Source organism: Phocoena sinus, chromosome 20 (assembly GCF_008692025.1).
Source record: "Phocoena sinus isolate mPhoSin1 chromosome 20, mPhoSin1.pri, whole genome shotgun sequence".
Classification (NCBI taxonomy): domain Eukaryota; kingdom Metazoa; phylum Chordata; class Mammalia; order Artiodactyla; family Phocoenidae; genus Phocoena; species Phocoena sinus.
The window spans coordinates 11,968,083-11,989,604 of record NC_045782.1 but is presented as its reverse complement, the minus strand read 5'-3'; the positions used below and the strand labels follow the sequence as shown (position 1 = coordinate 11,989,604).

Here is a 21,522-nt window from a genome sequence, read left to right as displayed (position 1 = left end):
GTGAGATCTATTTCCTGGACCAGGGATAGAACCCGGGCCCCCTGCATTGGAAGCATGGAGTCTTAACCACTGGACCACCAGGGAAGTCCCAGTTTTGTGCTTTAAATTGTTTTATTGTCCTGTCTATTCATGAACCAGTACCATATTTTACATGAATATTTAAATATGCCTTCGTAATATGTATTTAGTTTTTTAATGCCTGCCATTACTTTGACACTCTTTCCTTCAAATGGTGGAGCCTAATTTCCCTCCTCCTAAATGTGGTCCATACTTAATGACTCACTTCCAGCAAACAGAATGTAGTGGAGGTGATGCTATGTGACTTCCTAGGCTAGGTCATATAAAGGATAGCTCCACCTAGCTAACTCACTATTGGATTACTTGCTCTAGGGGAAGCTAGCTACCATGTCATGAGGACACTTAGGCAGCCCTTTGGAAAGGCCCACATATAAGACACTGAATCCTCCTTCCAGCAGAAAGCACCCACTTGGCAATCATGTGCATCAGCCGCCCTGGAGGTGAGTCCTCCTAATAGATCCCAAGCCAGAGCTGCCTAGCCAGTCCACTTATGAAATCCTGGCCCACTGAAACTGTGAGAGATAATAAATGCTTGTCATTTAAAGCCACTAATTTGGTGGGTAATTGGTTATGCAACAATAATAATATATGTTTAAGGCTTTATAATATTTGATAAAACTATCCTCTATTGTTCTTTTTCAGAGTTTCCTGACTATTCTCATTTTTTCATATCTATAACCTTTAGTATTCATTTGGTTAATGTGTGTGTGTGTGTGTGTGTGGTTTGTATACATACAGAAAGAGAGAAAGAAATTATGTTATAAATTAATTTTAGAAAAATCAACATCTTTGTCTTCCTATCAAAGAAAATGATTTATTTTTCCATTTGTCCAAGTCTTTTGTGTCCTTCATTAGTATGTATTTTAAAGCTTTGTTCATATACTTTCCACATTTATCACTTAGTATTGGTTAGTCTTAGATATTTCTTTAAATGATATCTTTATCCATTTCACACTCTAATGGTTTGGGTCATATAAATAACACCTACTGATGATTTCTGCATATTAAAATAGTTTTCTATTTTAGTGCCTTTACCAAATTATCTCATTTTACAGTAGTTTCTTGGTTGATTTTCTTAGGTTTCCCATATGTGCAATTATATCATCTACCAATAGCAGTAATTATTATACCCCAAATATTTCTCTTTTGTCTAATATATTCTATGGGTCCTGGAATATAAATACCATAAATTCAGAGATTTTTGTTACTTTGTAACCTGCTTTGTTAACAAACAAGCACATGAAATAGTGCTTGGCACAGAGCATATGCCCACTATCTGAAGTAATTAAATGAACTGCATGGACTAGGAGCTCCAGTATAGGGCACCCTGACCTTGTTCCTGACTTTAGTGTGAACGTCGCTATATTTCCCCATTAAGCTTGATGTTGGCTTTTAGGCTGACTCAAATGTACTATTATCCCATGTTAAATAAGTATGTGCCTATTCTTATTATATTGAGCATTTTTATCTGAAGTGGTTTTTTAGTTTTAGCAAATGCACCATTTTTATAATAACAGTAAAATTATTTTTCAAAAATTCTTTCCACATTAAAAGGATTTAAATATTTTAATTCAACAAGTGAAATACAGAAGAACAGTAGCCATAAAACCATGGAGATGGTAATTTAAACAAGAACAGAAAAATGCTTAATTTTTACTATTTAAACTTCATCACTACTTAAATTTCACTCATTACATTAGTATAATATCTCATTTCAGCATCTACAATTTTAACAAAAGCTTGGAAAGTTTTTTGTTCAGAAACAGATGCTGGTCTGACAGAAACACATTTAAACATATTCTTTTTCTGGTCATAGTTTCCAACACACCTATGAACTCGGCCTCTAATCAGTCTTGGAAGTTCACGATCCTGTTTTTTAAAAAATAAATATCAAAAAAAAAAATAAATAAATATCAATAAAGTTATTTATTACTTCATTTGAATTTCAATTTTTTAAACTAATAATATGATCAACTAAATAATCACTCCAAAATGCTGTAATTCCCTTACCTCATATAGAGCCCCACTGCGACAAGACCATAATAGCTAGTCGTAAATGGGTGCCCTGACACAGAAGATCTTCACTTTGGTAGGGCTTCTTACAAGCTAGTGAGCTGCTGCTTCTTAAAAGACTAATTCCCAATATAATGGCACATGAATATTCACTTCTATTAGACTTCCAGAGTTCTACTTTCAGTAGATGACAGACTAGGTAGTTCAGACCAACTTTCCCACTGAAAACAACTAGAACACCTGGATAGAATATTTACTTTAAAATATCCTCATAGACACCAGAGAGATAAAAGGCAGTGAGGAGTTACAGAGACCCCATCTGGGAGAGGACAGGAGTCCAGAATGGGGCCTGATATTTGGGGATGCTTTACCCCCTGAGGTATCTGCTAATTACAGTCAAGGCAATTTGAGAGTGTAAGAGACTTAGCAGAGCTTCTGAGAGCTCATAGGGCTAGAGAAAAAATGGACTCCAGGGTCCCCCAAAGAAAAGAGATTCTGGTAACCACCCCACCCCCACCCCAGGCTTAGGGTTGGGAGACTCAAAAGGGTTGTGCCCTAATGGGACGAGTAAGCCAGAAAAAGACCAGCCAGCTCCAAATCCTCTCAGTCATGAATAAAATTATTCTGAGAGTTCTTTCGCTAAACAGTCATAAAAAGCACTAACTATAAAGGAAAATGTTGATAATTGCTAAAGGACCATATTAAAGTGAAGATTTTCTTTTCCTCAAAAGCCACTACTAAGACTGAAAAAGCAAACCACAGAGTATGAGAAGATATTTGCAATGTACATAATAGAGAAAGAACTTGTACTCAGAATAGTTTTTTCAAAAACTCCTATAAATCAATAAGGAAAAAAAACAATTTAACAGAAAAAAATTAGAAGAGGCCTGAACAGATTTTTCAAAAGAAGATATCTAAATGGCCAGTAAACATCAAAAGTGCTGAACCTCATTAGTCACCAGGGAATTGGAGAGAAATGAGATAGCACTAAACTTACCCACTAGAATGGCTAAAATAAAAAACAACGACTACTAAATGTTGATAAGAATGCAGAGAAACTACAACTCTCCTATGCTGATTGTGAGTACGTAAACTGTTACAACCCTGTGGAAAATTCTTTGGCAATAACTACTGTATTAGAACATACAAATGCACTACAATTCAGGAATTTTACTTCTAGGTATATACCCAACAGAAAGGCATGCATGTGCACAAGAGACATATATAAGAATGTTCACAGAGTATTATTCATAATAAAAAAAAAACCAAGAAACAACCAAGATGCCCACCAACAGTAGAACAGAAAACTAAATTGTGATATATTCATACAAAAGAATATTGTACATAGAAATATAAATAAATGAACTTCAGCTACATGCCACAACACAGATGAATCTTACGTTGTGTTGAATGAAAGAAACCAGACATAAAACAAGACGTACCACATGATACTATTTATATAAAGTTCAAAAACAGGCAGAATTAATTTATGATATTAAAAATCACAGTAGTGGTTACTTGTAGGCAGAAAACAAGAGGGAGTGAATGGGAAGAGGCACAAGGATGCTAGGGTGATAGCAATGTTCTATTTCTTAACCTTGGTAATGTTCACTTTGTGATACCTTCATAGAATTGTACAGTTATGATTTGTGCATTTTTCTGTATATGTTATATTTTAATAAAAGTTTTTAAAAAACTTATCAGACTAGAGAAAAATAATCTTTCAAGGTATTATAAAAATTAACATGACAGCTACTATTTCTTGATCATCTGCTATGTGTCAGATGCTATACATTCATATATTTTATTATCTAATCTCCAAAACAACCTTTCAAAGTAGGAATTAGTCTCCCCAATTTACAGATTAAAAAATTGATGCTCAAGAAGTTTAAGGAGCTCACTCAAGGTCATACAGCTAATAAATGGTGGAGTACAAATTGGAATCCAAGTGTGATTTCAGAATTAAGCCCAATTTCAGAATTAATGCCAAACTATTTCACAAAGTATGTAAGTCTTATAAGGTTTCCAGCCTCCTTTGTTACCAAGCTCTTCCCTACGTCCCAGCCCACTCTCTCTGCATTCCCCCAAGTTCATAACCACTACCCTTACCCCCATCACTTACTAACTCTACACTCCAGTAATTGTAAACTACTTGCAGTTTCCTGAACAATCCAGGCTCTATCTGAGCTTCATGTCTTTACATGTGCTGCTCCCTCACCTTAGAATGTGTTCCTCCAACCTCTTCCCCCACCTCCCAACACTTTGGCTTAATTCATTAGACCTTAAATATCTAAGACAAGACTACATTCTTCAAAAATCTTCCCCTGATCTGACCCATCCTCCCTATCTACTTCTATAGCACCCTGCACACACCACTTGTCATACCATTTATCATACCACAGTGTAACATTTATGTTTCCGTCTTTCTACCTGAGATTATAAACTCTTTGAGAGAAAGAGCCATTTACCACTTTTATTCCACTCTGTATCCCCTGCATCTAGCACAGCGCCTGGCATATAGTAGCCCTCCATTTTAGTTGAACAAATAAATAATTTTAAAATCATAATTAAAACCAAACAAAATGTTGAAAGTACCACTAAATCATTAACAGAATTTCTACTACAGTTGAATTATAGCCTGCATTTGTATGTTTTTGTTGGCATAGGCTTTGCAAAGAATACTTAAACAGATACTCACTATTTCATAAAATACACAAGGCAGAGTATTTTTCCCATCTCTCAGAAGAAAAGTCTTTGAACAATATGGGCCAGGTGTAACAGCTGAATCGAGAACAGCTAAGCAACATTGAAATAGAGGGGGAAAAAAATCAGTGTTGGTAAAATGCAAATAAAGTTTAACAAAGAGAAGTTGATATTTAAATAGCTGTTCCCACACCAACCTCTCATAGTTTTGTTTATACATTGATAAGAAAACATCTTAAGAGGGAAAGATATTTCTGAAACTTTTATTCTAAGGAAAGCAAAATTTCTGGCCCTCTCCAACCTAGGATCAGGTTATATGACAAAGTTTATACAACTGACAATAGCTGGCCATCTGAAGCTTTTTTCTTTGAATGTGTTTGATTGAGTGGTTAAATCCTCAGACCAGTCTACTACATTATAGTGAACAAAATACACAAGTATAACAAATAAACATCATGGTTTAATGAAAAAAAAAGCATTGAATTAGAATCAGAAGTCATGCAATTGAGTCTCAGTTCTTCAACTTACTAAATCGAACAACTGTTTAACCTCTTTCAAATCTGTTTCATCTATAAAATTCAAATGATAATTCATGTTTATCTCAAGAAATTACTATCAAATGAGACCACTATTCATTCCTTTAATAACCATCTATTAGGTACTGATAGTGAACATTTGTTACTTTGAGGTCAGCCTCCATTTCCCCTAATAATACCCAGATTTTCCTTTAGGAAATCTCTCCTATGCCATTCTTAGCCATATGATTTGGATGGGATTTGTCCCCACCCCTAGAGCCAGGAGTAACCTGAGACTGATATAAGCCAGTCAATGTACCCCCTTCCTCAGCTACAGAGCTCAGGGTTGCAGTGATGGGCTTGTTGCCCAGTCAGAAATGATGATATGCAAGGGGTCATTTGCTAGTTTCTGGGAAAGAGCAACCAGAAGAAACTATCAAAGAATGTGACTATGGTATAAGGAAGAATGTGTGGTATAGAGAATTTTGATAATCTTCTTAATGTCGTAAGGGAAGAGTCAGAAGCTGCTGGAGAGACCATAATTGGAGCCTCAGGATGAAGTCAACACTAACAGGATAGAAAGATGGCTAAAGGGCTTCCCTGGTGGCGCAGTGGTTGAGAGTCCGCCTGCCGATGCAGGGGACACGGGTTCGTGCCCCGGTCCGGGAAGATCCCACATGCCGCAGAGCAGCTGGGCCCGTGAGCCATGGCGGCTGAGCCTGCACGTCCGGAGCCTCTGCTCCTCAATGGAAGAGGCCACAACAGTGAGAGGCCCGCGCACCGTAAAAAAAAAAAAAAAAAAAAAAGAAAGATGGCTAAATCTCAAAAACGTAATGCTGGATGAAAATGTAAACTCTGTATTTTAAAACACATAAAACAGTAAATAAATATATATAAATTTATGAAATCAGATGTATAGAGTAAAATTATAAAAGCATGGAAAGGAAAGATACCATAGTGATTATCTCTAGAGAAGAAGAAAAATGGATAGCGGTTTTCAAAGATGTCTATAACAATAGGTAGGTGGATATTTATTCTCTGTATTTTTCTGTATGTTTGAAATATTTCATAATTTAAATTAAATATTTTATTTAACCTATGGAAATAAATATGTTTTGAATCTCTACTTCTTGTTTATCTCTTCAGTCTAAGTAAAATTAAATTCCAGAAACATTTTACAAAACTCTCCTCCCTTTTAAATATTAATTTAGAAAACAGGCTAATTGTAGGGTGTTTACTCATATCAGTAAAGGATTCTTCACAAATGTTCTTTCAGAATATTTGATTTATAATTTAACTTATATACAAAACTACTACTGTAATATAGTAGAAAGAACACTCTATTGAGAAGAAGACGACTTGGGGTCTAGATCCATTTCTGCTGCTAACTGGCATTATGATTTTTAGTCAAGTCTATTTTAATTATTTGCCCCACTTCCTCACCTACCGCAAGGGTTGGGTTAGATTACTTTTAAGAATCTTTCCATTTTTGACATTATGAATTAGAATTCTTCTACCATGAATAATCAAATACATCTTATGTCACACAAATCTATGACAGATACAGGAACTGAAGAAAATCCTAATAAACCATAATTCCTTTTATGAAATGTTATTTTTCTTTAAGATCCCCTAGGTATTCCTATTAACATTCAAAATTATTGTCCACATGGTATTACTGAAGTATTTTTGAAGTAGTATACCTACCTAATATTTCAAAAAGAAGTACAGTTTTCTGTGCATGTGCACACCAGTACTTCATGCTTTCAATAACTGCAGATATAATTCTTAAAGAATTCTCTTTCTCCTTAAGCTTTAACTGATACAATGATGCTTCCTTCTGAAAAAATGAAAACATAGCATTAGAAAAACCTGTCATTTTTTTCGTCATACTCATTCACTTTTCTATGTAAAGATTCTAGGTCCTTATAATAGGCAAATGTGTAAAATATGTTAAAAGACTATGTAAAATATGTAAAAGGAACTATTGACAATTTTAGTACAGTTACTCCCCTAAATTAAAGGCATCATTAGTACTTTATAAAGGAGGAGAAACTATAATGCACTTGGAGAAAATTAATCAAGAAGAGGATTATTTTTTTTCTTTTTATCTGTTTTATATGGGCATTTATTCACTCATTCATTTGTCGATTCTTTGAATATTTTTAAAGCATCACGTGCCAATCCTGTGATAAACACAGGTGAGTAAAACACAATTCCTTTCCCTAATGTGCTCACACTCTGAGAGGGAACCCAGACACATTCATTCATTCATTCATTCCAAAAGTATTTACTGGCACCTACAATGTGCCAAACATAGCTAATGAGGAAACAGTACTGAACAAAACAGACAATCTATCTACCTTCAGAGACTGTACAGTCTAATAGGGGATTCAGAAAATAAATATAGAATGTCAGGAATTGCTATATCCTATGCATTAAAAAAAATAAACAGGGTAAAAGGATAAAAAGAGACAGGGATTATTATTTTAAATAGGTTGTTGAGTGAGGACTGAGTGAACAGCAAGTGTAAAGGCCTTGAGATGGGAATGTGTTTGGCATTTTTAAAGATCAACTAAAAGGGTGGAATGGCCAAGATGGCAGAGTAGGAAGACCCTGAGCCCACCTCCTCCCATGGGCACACTGAAATTACAACTATTTACAGAGCAATTATTGATGAGAAAAACCAGAAGACTAGCAGATAAGAAATTCTACAACTGAAGATATAAAGAACCACAACAAGACTGGTAGGAGGGAAGATACAAGGTATAGTCAAGACCCATACCCCCAGGGTGGGCAACCCACAAATGGGAGGTTAATTGCAATCACAGAGCACCAGGACCTGGCCTCGCCCACCAGCCTGTTGGACCAGTACTGGCATGCCTCAGGCCAAGAAAGTAGGCAGGCCTACAAGAAAGAAAGAGGAAGGAAGGCAGGGAGGGAGGGAGGAAAAGAAAGCCTGATGACATAAGGTCATACAAAAATAAAAGTTGAACTAATTACTAAAATTTTAAAAGATCAACTAAGAATACAGTGTGCTAAGATACTAATTTTTGGGGAGGGGGCACCTTCCTTCATGAGGGCAGTGGCATATCCAAGAACACTTGATGGAACATTTTTTTCCAACTACAATTACCTTCCCTCCTCTTCCCATACCTAACGAAGATATGAATGCTTCCTGTTGAGGATTACTGCCATAATGAGCCACTGTTACTAAGGTGACTATCATATCATTCTTGTGTACAAGGAAACAAGGTTGAGAACCACTGTGGAACATGCAATATTAGTCAGATTTCCAGAAAAAAAAAATTTACCCCAGATGGCTTATTGAAAAAACTGCTTACAGGTGTATGGGCAGAATAAACAGAGGGTACTTAAGCACTCAAAGACTAACAACAATAAGAAACTTCTACCACTCCTAGGCTGAAAGGACAAGAGGAGGAAATAAAATTACCAAGCCTGTGAAATCTGGACTTACGGAGGGGCTACATCATGCAGGGACACAGCTACACCTGAGGACACAACACTTAAGCAGGGGGGAATGGGAAACCCAACTCTCTCTCTACCCTTTGATGTCCTGCCTGGGACTTCCACTCCCACTGGCTGACTCCTAACAGAAGCCAGCTAATGGATCCCAGAATGATGCACTATGTAGGACCATTCAGCCTTCCAGAACACAGACAAGGGCTGAGGATAAAGAATCTATTAGACCAGGTGGCGAGCAAGGGAAGATAGCAAACAGCCAGAACATATATGAAAGACATTTACAAAGAATGACTAGAATGAGAGGTGGAGAGAGGAAATAAGGCTGAGGCACAGGTATGGGGAAGAATATAAACCAAAGCAGAGTCATATTAGAGTGCGTTGAGAGAATTGTGAAGAATCTGAAATGGCTGGAGCATTGAAGAATTAGTGAAATATGGAATACGAAGCTGTAAAAGTAAATAAGACCAGGATTATAGAGCAGAAGTCAGCAAACTACGGCTGCAGGCCAATCTAATCTGCTGTGTTTTTTGGGTAAATTTTCATTGGAACTCAGCCACACCAATTAATTTATGAATTATCTATGGCTGCTTTTAAGGTCACACAGCAGAGTTGCTGTGAATATAGTTGAGTAACTTGCAAGAGGAGACAATATGGCCCATAAAGCCAAAAATATTTACTATCTAACCCTTTACAGAAAAAGTTGCGTACCCCTATTAACAAAAAAAAAAAGAGTGACATATGAAGAACTTGAAGAATTTGCTGCAAGCAATGGATAAACTATCATCATCTCAATAATTAGCAAACAGTGAAATTCAGAACCCTGGTAGGAAATTCTAAAGCAACTCTGAAAAGCAGCAGCATTCACAACCTCTAAGAAATAATTTTGGACACTAACATATATCTACTCCAACAGAACTGGGTATTTGTGCTAATCGAGTAATGTATACCAGGGGAATGATTTCAAATGCTCTTATCTCTGTAATTTTCTAAATACTTATCTCATTTTTTTAATGTAAATACAAAAGTGCAAATAATATTTAAAAGTTTACCTTGAGGGTGTTTTCTTCTGGAAAACCATCCACATTTTTTTCTTAATTGATTTTGTTGAAAATTGGCTTAAATGCCTGTAATGAACCGTTTTTGTCTAGACTTCTCATTGTGGAGCCAGATATTTTTGACGAATGTGTTTGTGTGAGTACTTCACTTTCTCTTTGGTGAGGTAAGTTAGTAGATTCAGATACTCTTAATTGTTTCCATTGTTGAGCTCCCAAATTCACTGGACATGAATGTATTCCATTATTTGTCATTAGATTTGTTCTCTTGCACTGAGGCTTAAAATCATTTCTATCCCAAGTTTTTAAAGTGGTATTTTTGTTGCCGTCTCTGTAGCTGAAATAGTTTTGTTTTTTAAATTAGTATTAATTTTGTTTCTATATACTTTTTCTTACGTGAAAGAAAATTATTAATGAAAATTTGCATTACATGGTAATTTGTGGTTATAAAACTACTTTGTAATTACTGACCAGTTAGAAATTCCAAATACATCATCACAACAACCCTACAATATATTATACCTCTCTTGGTGAGGAAACCGAGTCTTGAGGAGGAAGTAACTTGCCCAAAGTCATATAGCAAGTTACTGACAATCCAAAACCCAGAGAATCCTAGTCTCCCAACTCAAAGTCCAGTGCCATAGAGTATATTTCTAAATTATACAAGCCTTCATATGACAGTGGTTATGAACCCTCAGGGGCCACGGCAGTGAAAGCCCCGAGTCCTAATCACTGGACCACCAGGGAACTCCCTGCTTCCTTTTTTATACATTTATTTTTTAAGTTTCTACAAAGTAAAATTTTCAAAAGTTAAACTATTGCTCGTCAGTGATTTTAAATCACAAGGAAAATAGATATAGACAGGGTAGATAGCTGTTTGATTAGAAATTTTGTACTTCTACTGTGTAGCTTAAAAACTCTACTTATGAATATGTTTCAGCATTTTACTAGCTACATTAACCTAAGTGAGCCGTACCAGTTCATCAGAACATGATGTTAATGAGGCCAAAATTAAAAGTATAATTTCTGAGCAGGCTAGTTAAGAGTTCCACAGGGAAAAACTAGTCTAAGTCACAAATGCTTATTCCCGAATAATTTTCCTAAAAATACCACAAGTACCACAAGAGGGCAACAATGCAACCCATACCTTGTTAGGGAAAATAATCCAAGAAACGTCTAGGTTCCCTAGACCAGATTACATGGGACCTGAAGCTTGTATAATTTAGGGAGCTTTCGTAAGTAAATTAGGTACAAAATTCAGTATGAAAATAATGAGAAAAGAAATCACCACAAATAATTTAAAATTATTTTAACTTGATAAATACCACAAACATCACAATATCCAGGAAAAACTTATCATTAAGTAATTGCCTAATACACCTCTATAAAATTTTTTCCTACATTAATCACCTCTTCATATGGCAACAATTTTATATTCAACAGAGAGAACAGAAACATAATTTTCTCATTCCTCATGGCTGTGGAAATTACTTTTATTTTCATAGTTTAGGAAAGTTTCTTTTAGCTTTACAACTCCTTATTGGTAACAATGCATCTGCAACTTTCTCCAATGTTTTCGTTCAGGAGGTGCTCCTAGCCTGGGGAAATGCCTTGATATTTCTGTTTAAAAATTAATTAATTGATTAATGGCTATCTCTGGATCAGTGTGACTACGAATAACTTTCTTCCATTTACTTTTTTTTCTAGAATGATTATATTACTTTTATAATAAGAACAGTAGGCTATTATAGAAAAAAAATACTTTATCTTCCCTTAAAAGCAATTTATTGAGCTTTCCTGGTGGTGCAGTGGTTAAGAATCCACCTGCCAATGCAGGGGACACAGATTCAAGCCCTGGTCTGGGAAGATCCCACACACCGTGGAGCAACTAAGCCCATGCGCCGCAACTACTGAGCCTGCGCTCTAGAGCCCGTGAGCCACAACTACTGAGTCCACACATCACAACTACTTAAGTCCTCGTGCCTAGAGCCCGTGCTCCGCAACAAGAGAAGCCACCGCAATGAAAAGCCCACGCACCACAACCAAGAGTAGCCCCCGCTCCCCGCAACTAGACAAAGCCCACGCACAGCAACAAAGACCCAATGCAGCCAAAAATAAATAAATAAATTTATACAAGCCAATTTATTGATCTATCTAAACCTATTTGCCAGGTTGTGCCCAATTTCCAGTTTCTAAAGTCTTCACCTCTCCTCAACTGAGATTTCTTAACCATCAAGTGCAATCCCAATTTCTCTAAGACCAGTTATTTAATTGCAGGAGCTTTAGTATGAAAGCTTGAAGATCTTAACATCAGTTCACCTTGCTTATTGTCTAGTATACTAATTCTGGTAAATTAAACCTATCTTGACAACCTAATAGCTTAATATCTATAAGAATAGGAGTCTACATTGCTCTTGCAAATTCCATGTTTCAAGAGATTCTAGACAAGGGTTATCAGGTAAAATACAGGATGCCCAGTTAAATTTGAATTTCAAATAAATAACAAATAAAATTTTAGTATAATTATGTCCCAAATATTACATGTGACATATACTAAAAAATTATTTGTCCATTATCTGAAATTCAAATTTTACTGGGCATCCTATATTTTTATTTGCTAAATCTTGCAATGTTAGCCTAGAGTCTAAACCTAAGCATAGAACCAGTTAAAAGATCTTCAGCAGATTACTAACTGCCTACTTGGGTTTTCAAATGTCTTCTGCTCCTGGATTTTCTGTTGTTATATTCCAACTGTCTGACAGATCATTTATTATTTCAAATTGGAATATCCAATACTGGCTGCCTATCCATATTACAGTCCGTTACCTAATTCTCTAATGTCTATCAGAATGCATTTTCTCCTAGCACTTGCAGCTGGAACTATGCCTCCGAGGACCATCTCAAACCACTGAATAGGCCTAGTTTGAAGCAGTGGTACTGAAGAAAGAACTGACTGGTCCTGAGGAAACCAGCATGAGTAATAAAAACAATACTAAACTTTAAAAAATAAAAATACTGCTTTGTTGTATTAACCACTTTATTAAAAGTTTCCCGCTTTTTAAAAAATATGGTATCTTCATCTACTAAAAGTGAAGGTGATGTTAACTTCACAGGGTTGTTGTAAGGATCATTAAAATAACATAACAAAGCACTAACCAATGACTGATATATGATCTGGGGTTGGGGTTGTTTTCCAATACTTTGTTTCCAAAATGATTTCTTTCAGTAGTTTGCCACTTACCCAAAAATACTAAAGTCCAACCTAAAAAAATAATCCATGTCCTCTATCTATTCATTTTTTTCTTATTATTTAGACATTAAACTTAGATATTTCTGGCAATGACCCAAAAGTACCCTCACCATTTTTTTTTTTAATAAATTTATTTATTTTTGGCTGCGTTGGGTCTTCGTTGCTGTGCGCAGGCTTTCTCTAGTTGTGGCGAGCAGGGGCTACTCTTCGTTGCGGTGTGCAGGCCTCTCATTGTCATGGCTTCTCTTGTTGCAGAGCACAGGCTCTGGGCGTGAGGGCTTCAGTAGTTGTGGCGCACGGGCTTAGCTGCTCCGCGGCATGTGGAATCTTCCTGGGCCAGGGCTCGAACCCGCATCTCCTACATTGACAGGCGGACTCTTAACCACTGCGCCACCAGGGGAAGCCCTACCCTCACCATCTTACCATATGCTTATGATTTCATTCTCTGTCTTTCTTATTCCATCCTATTTACCTTGGAGCTGATGATCTTACTGGGGTAAGGCTCAGCATTCTATTTGGTTCTCAATTCCTAAATATATCCGACATTTTTTTTCATTTATTTTTTTTTAACATCTTTATTGGAATATAATTGCTTTACAATGGTGTGTTAGTTTCTGCTTTATAACAAAGTGAATCAGCTATACGTATACATATATCCCCATATCTCCTCCCTCTTGTATCTCCCTCCCACCCTCCCTATCCCACCCCTCTAGGTGGTCACAAAGCACCGAGCTGATATCCATGTACTATGCGCCTGCTTCCTACTAGCTATCTATTTTACAGTTGGTAGTACATTTAGATACAGTTATTCTTGACTCTTTAACTATTGTCAACTAGATCATTAATAATCCACAGCAAAATCATAAATTCATGGTGATAAATATTTACAAAAATTTCATTATAACATGAAGTATTCTTTGGAAATATAATCACTGCCAAATTTACCTATTTTTAAAGTTATATATGGCATGTTCTCTTCTTTTATAAAACACAGCTAATATCACTATAGTTAGTTATTAAGTATATAAATTTCCTAAATATAATTCTGTTTAAGAAAGGAAGAATAGATAGAGGAGAAGGGAAGGGACTAAAGGAGGAGATGGGAAGGAGAAGAATGAATAAGAAAAATCTTAAGTAGACTCACCTCCAACCACTCTTGCTTCTTTCAGCATTTAATTGAATAGATTTAGACACAGAATCTTGACTTCTCAGGGGATGAGAAACTGAATGTGGTATTTGCCTTTCAAGGAAATATGTATTATTAACTATTAATAATTTGTTCTCCGATTGAGAAATATAAAAATATAAAATATATATAGATGAATAACATCAGTCTGTAACAGACACATACATTCATTGGTATATATTTTTCCACATACCCTGTGTTCACTGTTTTCGTTAAAGGAGGCAGCTCTGGATTCATAGCTTCCCAGGCCCAATCTCAAAAGATACAAGTAATATAGGTAAGAGTAAGATAGGGAGCATTTTTTGAAATAATTCTTTCATATTTATTTAATATGTGGGGGGAGGCAGTTGAAAGTTTGAAGGAGAAAAGGACTTGAATATATGGACATGTTCTTCAATAGTACTTTGTTGTGGAATTTGTCATAGGCTGCCTTATTAATTTTTTAGATGTCTTTCTTTCCCATTGTATTCTAAGCAAGGTAATAGTTTAATCTGTATCTCTTCCACAGTCAATCCTAGTATAGTACCTTGTATTCTGTAACATAAATTCAGTGTAATAAATGTTTCTTAATCCCAACCCACAGCAAGAAATACATCGAAACCCGTAATATATACAGGCATGGTGTGCATGTGTATGCGCGCACGTGTGTGTTTGAGGGAGAATATAACAATTTTACTATCAATTCTTATTCTTACTATATGATATACTGACACTTTCTATTCTTTTCTATTTTATTCTCTTCTATTTATTTTTTAAAAGGTTGGTTATTTCCTAACCTACTAATGGATCAAGAAAAAAATTTGAAAAACACTGATCTAGTCCTATCTCTTGCCCAATATAAGAACCTTGTTATATCTCTGACAGATAGTAATCCTGGTCAGAGTTTGAAACGTTCAGTACTTCAGGAGAATGCACACTTCCCTATGGAACAACTCAAATTGTGATTTTTCAAGATCATCTATCATTCATGCTACTTATAAAAATATTTTAAATAGTAGAGAACTTTTTAAATGGCAGAAGATGACCACTTATGCATATCCATGTGAATTTTTAATTTTTTATCCATAAAAATGAGAATAATATGAAATTCATACTTCCAATTCCTCAAATGTGGAAGAAAACAAAATAACTATAGATGTAAAAGTAGATTAAGGTCTATGGTTGCACAAGGATTTTTAAATTCTAGTTGCATAAAATCCTATTAAAGATTTTTAAGTGTGTCCCCCCAAAATGTAAATGTATATAACCAGCATGTACCAAGTATATTTCAGACTGTCTGCCTGTCCATGCCTTCTTCCATAGAGAAGTAAAAAGCAAGCAAACATTAAGACCTTTCAGCACAAACCACCACAGCTAATTGTTTCAGATATGAGAGGCTAACCATAAAGATAAATTAGGATTTCAGTGACCTCATTTAATATAAGCTGAAGCAGAGGCTCTCTGTCTTGATTTTGAATCAAGAGAAACAGAGGGCGGCCAATGATGGGCCCTGAGAACTAGAACTAAAAGTTACGTTAACACCAAGCAAGAGCAATTTAGTTCACACGCCAGTCGAAGCTATAAGGAAGCCAATGGGATGAAAGAGTGAAAAGCCAATAAACGAAAAATGGCAAAAATTATGTAAGAAGAGAAAAAAGACTAGGGGCAAGCACTAGAAATTCCTGGGCTTCTACCCTTCCTAAGGTCTACTTTCTTCCATTTTTCCCGTGTTCCCATTCACACTTATCCTTATTCCTGAAGGAACTTGAGTTTCTCCATTCTTTATCACCAAATGTTTAAGTCACAATATCTATACGTGTTTTGAAAAAGAAAAAAAAACCTTTACAATATAGGTTACTACTTCATTAGAACAAAGGCTCCAGATTTAAGATACTCCATTTAAATGCTAAGACACTCTCGTAGACAAGGAAACTCAAACTACTATACTGGAATGTTCAGAAAGAACCAAGTAATCCTATAATTGGATAGTGGAAAGAAGAAAACAATAAACTTTCTATTTCCATTATAATAAAATAGAAATGGTAATTTTCTATAATCCTATTTCTTCTTTTCTTTTCTTTTTTTTTCCTATTTCTTATTTTCTGAAAATTTTCACCTTATTTTCTTACCTGTTGGTAGAGGAGGGAAATCATAACTGTCAGAAGCAGTACTGATACCTGGATCATTTTTAAGTGGATTGGATGTTAATGGCTGTCTATTCCTCTTTTTCTGATTGAACAGTGGTACAGGCAAACAGCCTAAATTGAATGTTCCGATAAATAAGTACATAATAGGCAAATAGTCAGATCTAGTTATAGACTAATTACTAGTATATAATAATTCACGATTTGAATTTGTCTGCTTCTATATATTAATTTTATATTTATTACAGATATAGATTTGGAATTTTTTTACACTCTTTTTAAGATCCCGAATAGCCTTGTCTCTCTAAAAACTCCTTTCTTGTTCTATGTTGACCCTGCCTTAATTCCTCTTGTTTGGCAGTAATTCCCATCTCCTCCCTCATCCCCCTACCCTTTCCAAATCCACTTTTTGTTTTCCTTACTCCCCTCCTGTGCTTGCTTATCACCATATCAACTGGAGGGGACACTTCAAGTACAATAGAGGTAAGGGAGAACCAAAATTTGACCCATTTTGCTTTCCAAAACCCTAACCACTCTCTGACTATGGTAGCATACCCTTTAAGGCCATGGTTCTCAAACTCTACTTTGACTAAGATTTATCTGTGGTTATGCTTAACATGCCAGTTCTTAGACCCCACCCTCATAGATTTTATTTCAATCGACTTGCTCTGAAAACCAAAACTCTGCAATTTCAACAAGAACTCCAGGTGTCTGTAATGCATATTTTCTGTGGATCATTTTGAGAATGCCTTAGAGTGATAGTAATAAATCCAAATGAGAATAAATACTACTCCAAACCCTCCAGTTGAGGGACCTGGGATCTCAAGTCAGGTCAAAAGTCAGAACACTAAAACTAGAAGGGATCTCAGAGGAAAAAGAAAAAGCTTACACATGGCCACAGTGAAAGAACCTAGATAGGGCCCACACTTCCTAACTCTCAGTTCAGATACCTTGCCACTATACCATACTCTAGTTGGTCCATCAACACTTACACTTACATGAGCATATAGATTCTGGTAACTGTCTGATGAACGGCTGGGAAAATGATGTGGGCTCAGACTGTTTGAATTTGAATTACAACTTCAAAGCATGTTTCAATTAAAATTTAAAGTACAAACTACGGCTATTTCCTTAAACTCATTGTGCCAAAATGGCATATAGTGAGAGGCAGAATAATACAGTGATTAAAAGAATGGAGTCTAGGTTCAAGTCCTGGCTCTCCCACTTCATAAATTACTTATTTAACCTCTTTGTGCCTTTGTTTCTCATCTAGAAAACAGGGATGACAATAATAACTCTCTCAGAGTACATAAATTAACATATAATTAAATGCCCAGAATACAGTACTCCCCCCATAAATAACAGCTATTGTTATCTTCAGTGTGCATTATCATCATTCCTTTGGTTCTCTTCATTCTTGCCCTCTGTCCTTATACTAACAAATTGGGAAAGCAGAAATGGCAGGGGAAGCTATTAGGGAAACAGAAGCACTTCTGAAAATATTTTAAATAGTCACAAATAAAAATTAAAATATTATTAATTTCATTATTTTCAGCTTACAAAGCACAAAACAACTCAAGCACATGGGATTTGTAGAAAGAATACAAGAGTAAATCCAGGAAAGTCTGATTTTACTTCCACCTAAGCCACTAAGTGTTTCGTCTTGAGTAAGTTATTTTACTTCCTTCGACCTAAAAAGTAAAAAGGCTAGACTATATGTTCATTCTTTTTAAAAGTTCCTTCCAAAATGTTGCATCTATATACTATACAAGGTTTACATAGTATATACAAACTATAGAAATTTAAAAAATAAAAGTCAGTCAATACCTGCTGTATTTCGAGTTGAATTTTCATTTATGTTTCTCTTCATTTCCTTCGATATCAAAGTCTATAATTTTTTCTTTAGTGCTCCAACTTTACAACATGAAGTTGTTCGACTAAACCTTCAAAGAAAGAAATTTATACCTTGTATTGTATCAACAACAAAATCAAGTTCTCAGCCTAGTAATTACTGAAATTTTGGTTTAAACCTATGGTTTCAAACCTGATAATGTAAACTCTCTGCCAGACTCTTTTGCTTTCTGAGTGAGAATTTACAGCATAACCCATTTTTCCAAATCTGTTTGAAATAAGACTAGTGTGGCTATAATCTTGCTTCCTAAACATCTGTGGATTTTCACAGAGTCTACATAATTTATTTCAGAATCAAGGACCCACCGTGAGAATAATTCTGAACCGGATCTACAAAGAGACGGACTACAACATTGGCAAACATACTTACAAGGCCAGGGAGGAAACATACACAATTGAACTAGCCATGTGAGAACGTATTCTGTGTCTCACTTTCAAAACACTGTGCAGATCATCTGCTTTGGCCATTAGTTTGAGATCCCTGGATTACATAATGCCAAAGACTAAGGCCTCACTTAATATCCAGAATAATTGTACTGATAAGTTTCCACTCCATTTCTATAACTTAAACAAGTGAAATAAGATTTTTTTGTTTTTTCTTTTACCACAGAATTTCTGTTGTCGTTTTTTCCATGTTTAGCCTCTTAGATTTTGATCCCAATTTAATTCAATAAATACTTGCCTATTTCATGAAAAGGTAAGATTCAAATCCAAATAAGATCATTCCTGCTCCCAAGTTCTCTGCCCCATGAGACAGACAGACATGAACACCACTGAGTAACAATGCAAATCATACTGAGGTACATATTAATTTCCAAATATCGTTTCTAGAAATAAAACTTGGGAAATATGAGGTCAGGGGCTGTCCCTGCTTTGTTTCCACAGATTGGTCTTGAACCTGGATATAGTATGCCCTTTAGAAAATATTCTTGATGCCGTTCTAGGAACCAAAACAGGTTATGTGACCTTTTCTCAGCCCAGAAATACCAACGCAACACACATCCTGAGCTTAGAGGGGGACGACAAGAGACTCAGGCAAACAAAAGCGCCACATCCTCCCCTGGACCACTGACCCTGGGGGCAGGGACCCTAAGGTGCCCCCCACTCCGGCTTCCCACTGGACCCTAATTACATTAAGGCGGGTGGTGACATCGATGTGCAGAAAGTTTGCTCAATGCGCACACACGCACACACCCTGCCCCAAAGGCCGTTGCCTCAGAAGGAGGCCGTCGGGCCTACCTGGGCGCCTCTTAGGGAAAAAACATCAAGCTCCAGTCAGGGCTCATGTTCTCTCCCAATGATCTCTCCTGACCCAGGGATCGCGGCAGTTTGGTAACTAGGGCCCACACAGACTCTTTCCCTCCTTGGCCCTCCTGTCATACGACACGCAACTTTAACCTTCAGGTTCCTCGCCTCCGTCAACCGCCACCGCGTCAGCCACCACCAGCCGCCTTCCCGCCGCCGAAAAGACGCGGAAGTCGTGCTCTGCGCATGCACGGCCCCGCCGCGCGCCACCGTCGGCGCAGGCGCAGAGGCCACCATCTGGGCGCTCGGCGCCGTGTCGTCGTCACTAATGTGGACAAAGAGGGAAAGACACGCACCCCTTTTCCCTGGCACGGAAACATGAACGCGCCTCCCCCTTGCGTTCTCATATTGTTGGGTACACTCCCTTTGGAGTTTTGCCCAGAGAGGGACAAGCCTGCTCAGCCAACCTTCGCCCCAGCTTCATCAGGAAGTTAGGCAAGAGCTGGTCGCCCAACCCCGTTCCCACACTCCGAAGTCATTTCTTAGGTCTAGACGTCAGTTTGCGAGATGCTGGTGGCACCACAGAGTGTGCCTAGAATAGGATAACTCAAAGGCCACAGGCCTCAGGCTTCCCTGGTGGTGCAGTGGTTGGGAGTCCGCCTGCCGATGCAGGGGACACAGGTTCGTGCCCCGATCCGGGAAGATCCCACATGCCGCGGAGAGGCTGGGCCCGTGAGCCATGGCTGCTGACCCTGCGCGTCTGGAGCCTGTGCTCCGCAACGGGAGAGGCCACAACAGTGAGAGGCCTGCGTACCGCAAAAAAAAAAAAAAAAAAAAAAAAAAAAAGGCCACAGGCCTCAAAGCCAGGCCAGAGGGGTCTTTCTTGGTCTGGCTGAGAGTCTGAGTGAGGTCAAGCAGACGGGGCATTGGAGTCGCCAGGAGGCTGGGAGAGCTAGCTTGGGTTTAGATGACAGTCCCGCAAGGCCAAGCGTGGTCAGGAAGGCAGGGCCAGTGCTGTGCAAGCTCGGGAAGGGAAGGAGTACATACCTTAGGGACCTAGGACCCCGGAGAGGAAAGGGACGGTGCAGTGACCTGGGCTCTGGCCCTCGGCCATTGGACTGCCCCTCTCTGGCCCTTTGATGTCCGGCACGTTACCCCCGCTAAACCTACATTTCCTTCCTCAGTAAAATAGCAATAATAATACTTAATTGCCCTGAAGATTCCTAAAGAGAAAATGAACAATTCTGACACACAGTAAACGCTCAATAAATTTTAGCCCTTATTTAATAACAGTAGCTGCCATTTATTGGGTACTTACTGGAGGCCAGGAATAATAATTCTACTTCTGTCTGGGTTCAAAGCCCATTTTTTGTTGTTACCCTACCTTCTGACCATTTGAAGACTGGGGTAGGTGAAGGGAAGAGTTGCGAAGGGACCCAGAGATAAAGGGAATGTTGTTAGTGAAGTCCTAAGACTATGGGACCATGAGACTTAGTAGTAGTTTCTTTGAAGATTAGGCCAAATAAAAGAGAATGTTGGAAGATAGGATTAGAGGTAAATTGAGACCAGATAATAAAAGATCTTTAATGCCAAACTAAGGAATAAGTCTGAAGGAATAAGGTCTTCGTTTAATTTGGAAAAGAGAAGACTTCACACAATAAAATGTCTGAAAAAACTTGTCTTCGTGGTTCCAGAGAGGAGGTTTTTTAAAAAATGAGTAAAAACTTCAAGGAAGCAGATTTTGACCTGATACATACATCTGTACACACACACATATGTAACACCCGTCTACCCCCCAAAATAGATTTCTCGTTGAAAGAAAAAGGCTTTAAACCCACTATGAGAAACATCCTGAGCTACATCTGTAAGGACTGCAGAAGTGGAATCTTTGCTAGCAGTTTATAAACCTATCTGTTCTATCACTATCTTGTTCTGATTATCATTTATTTATTTCCACCTA

The 21,522-nt window shown here is 37.2% G+C and overlaps 1 protein-coding gene across 1 annotated transcript; it reads right to left on the bottom strand.

The window, feature by feature from the left end:
* SPATA22 (spermatogenesis associated 22) lies at nt 1-19,871 on the bottom strand. The gene is given in 8 exon segments (XM_032617892.1): nt 1-4,887; nt 7,017-7,146; nt 9,845-10,184; nt 14,242-14,337; nt 14,477-14,537; nt 16,392-16,520; nt 18,234-18,349; nt 19,710-19,871. Coding segments are annotated over 7 exon segments (975 nt in total). The 5' UTR covers nt 18,277-18,349; nt 19,710-19,871; the 3' UTR covers nt 1-4,711.
* Nucleotides 19,872-21,522: the final 1,651 nt, after the last annotated feature.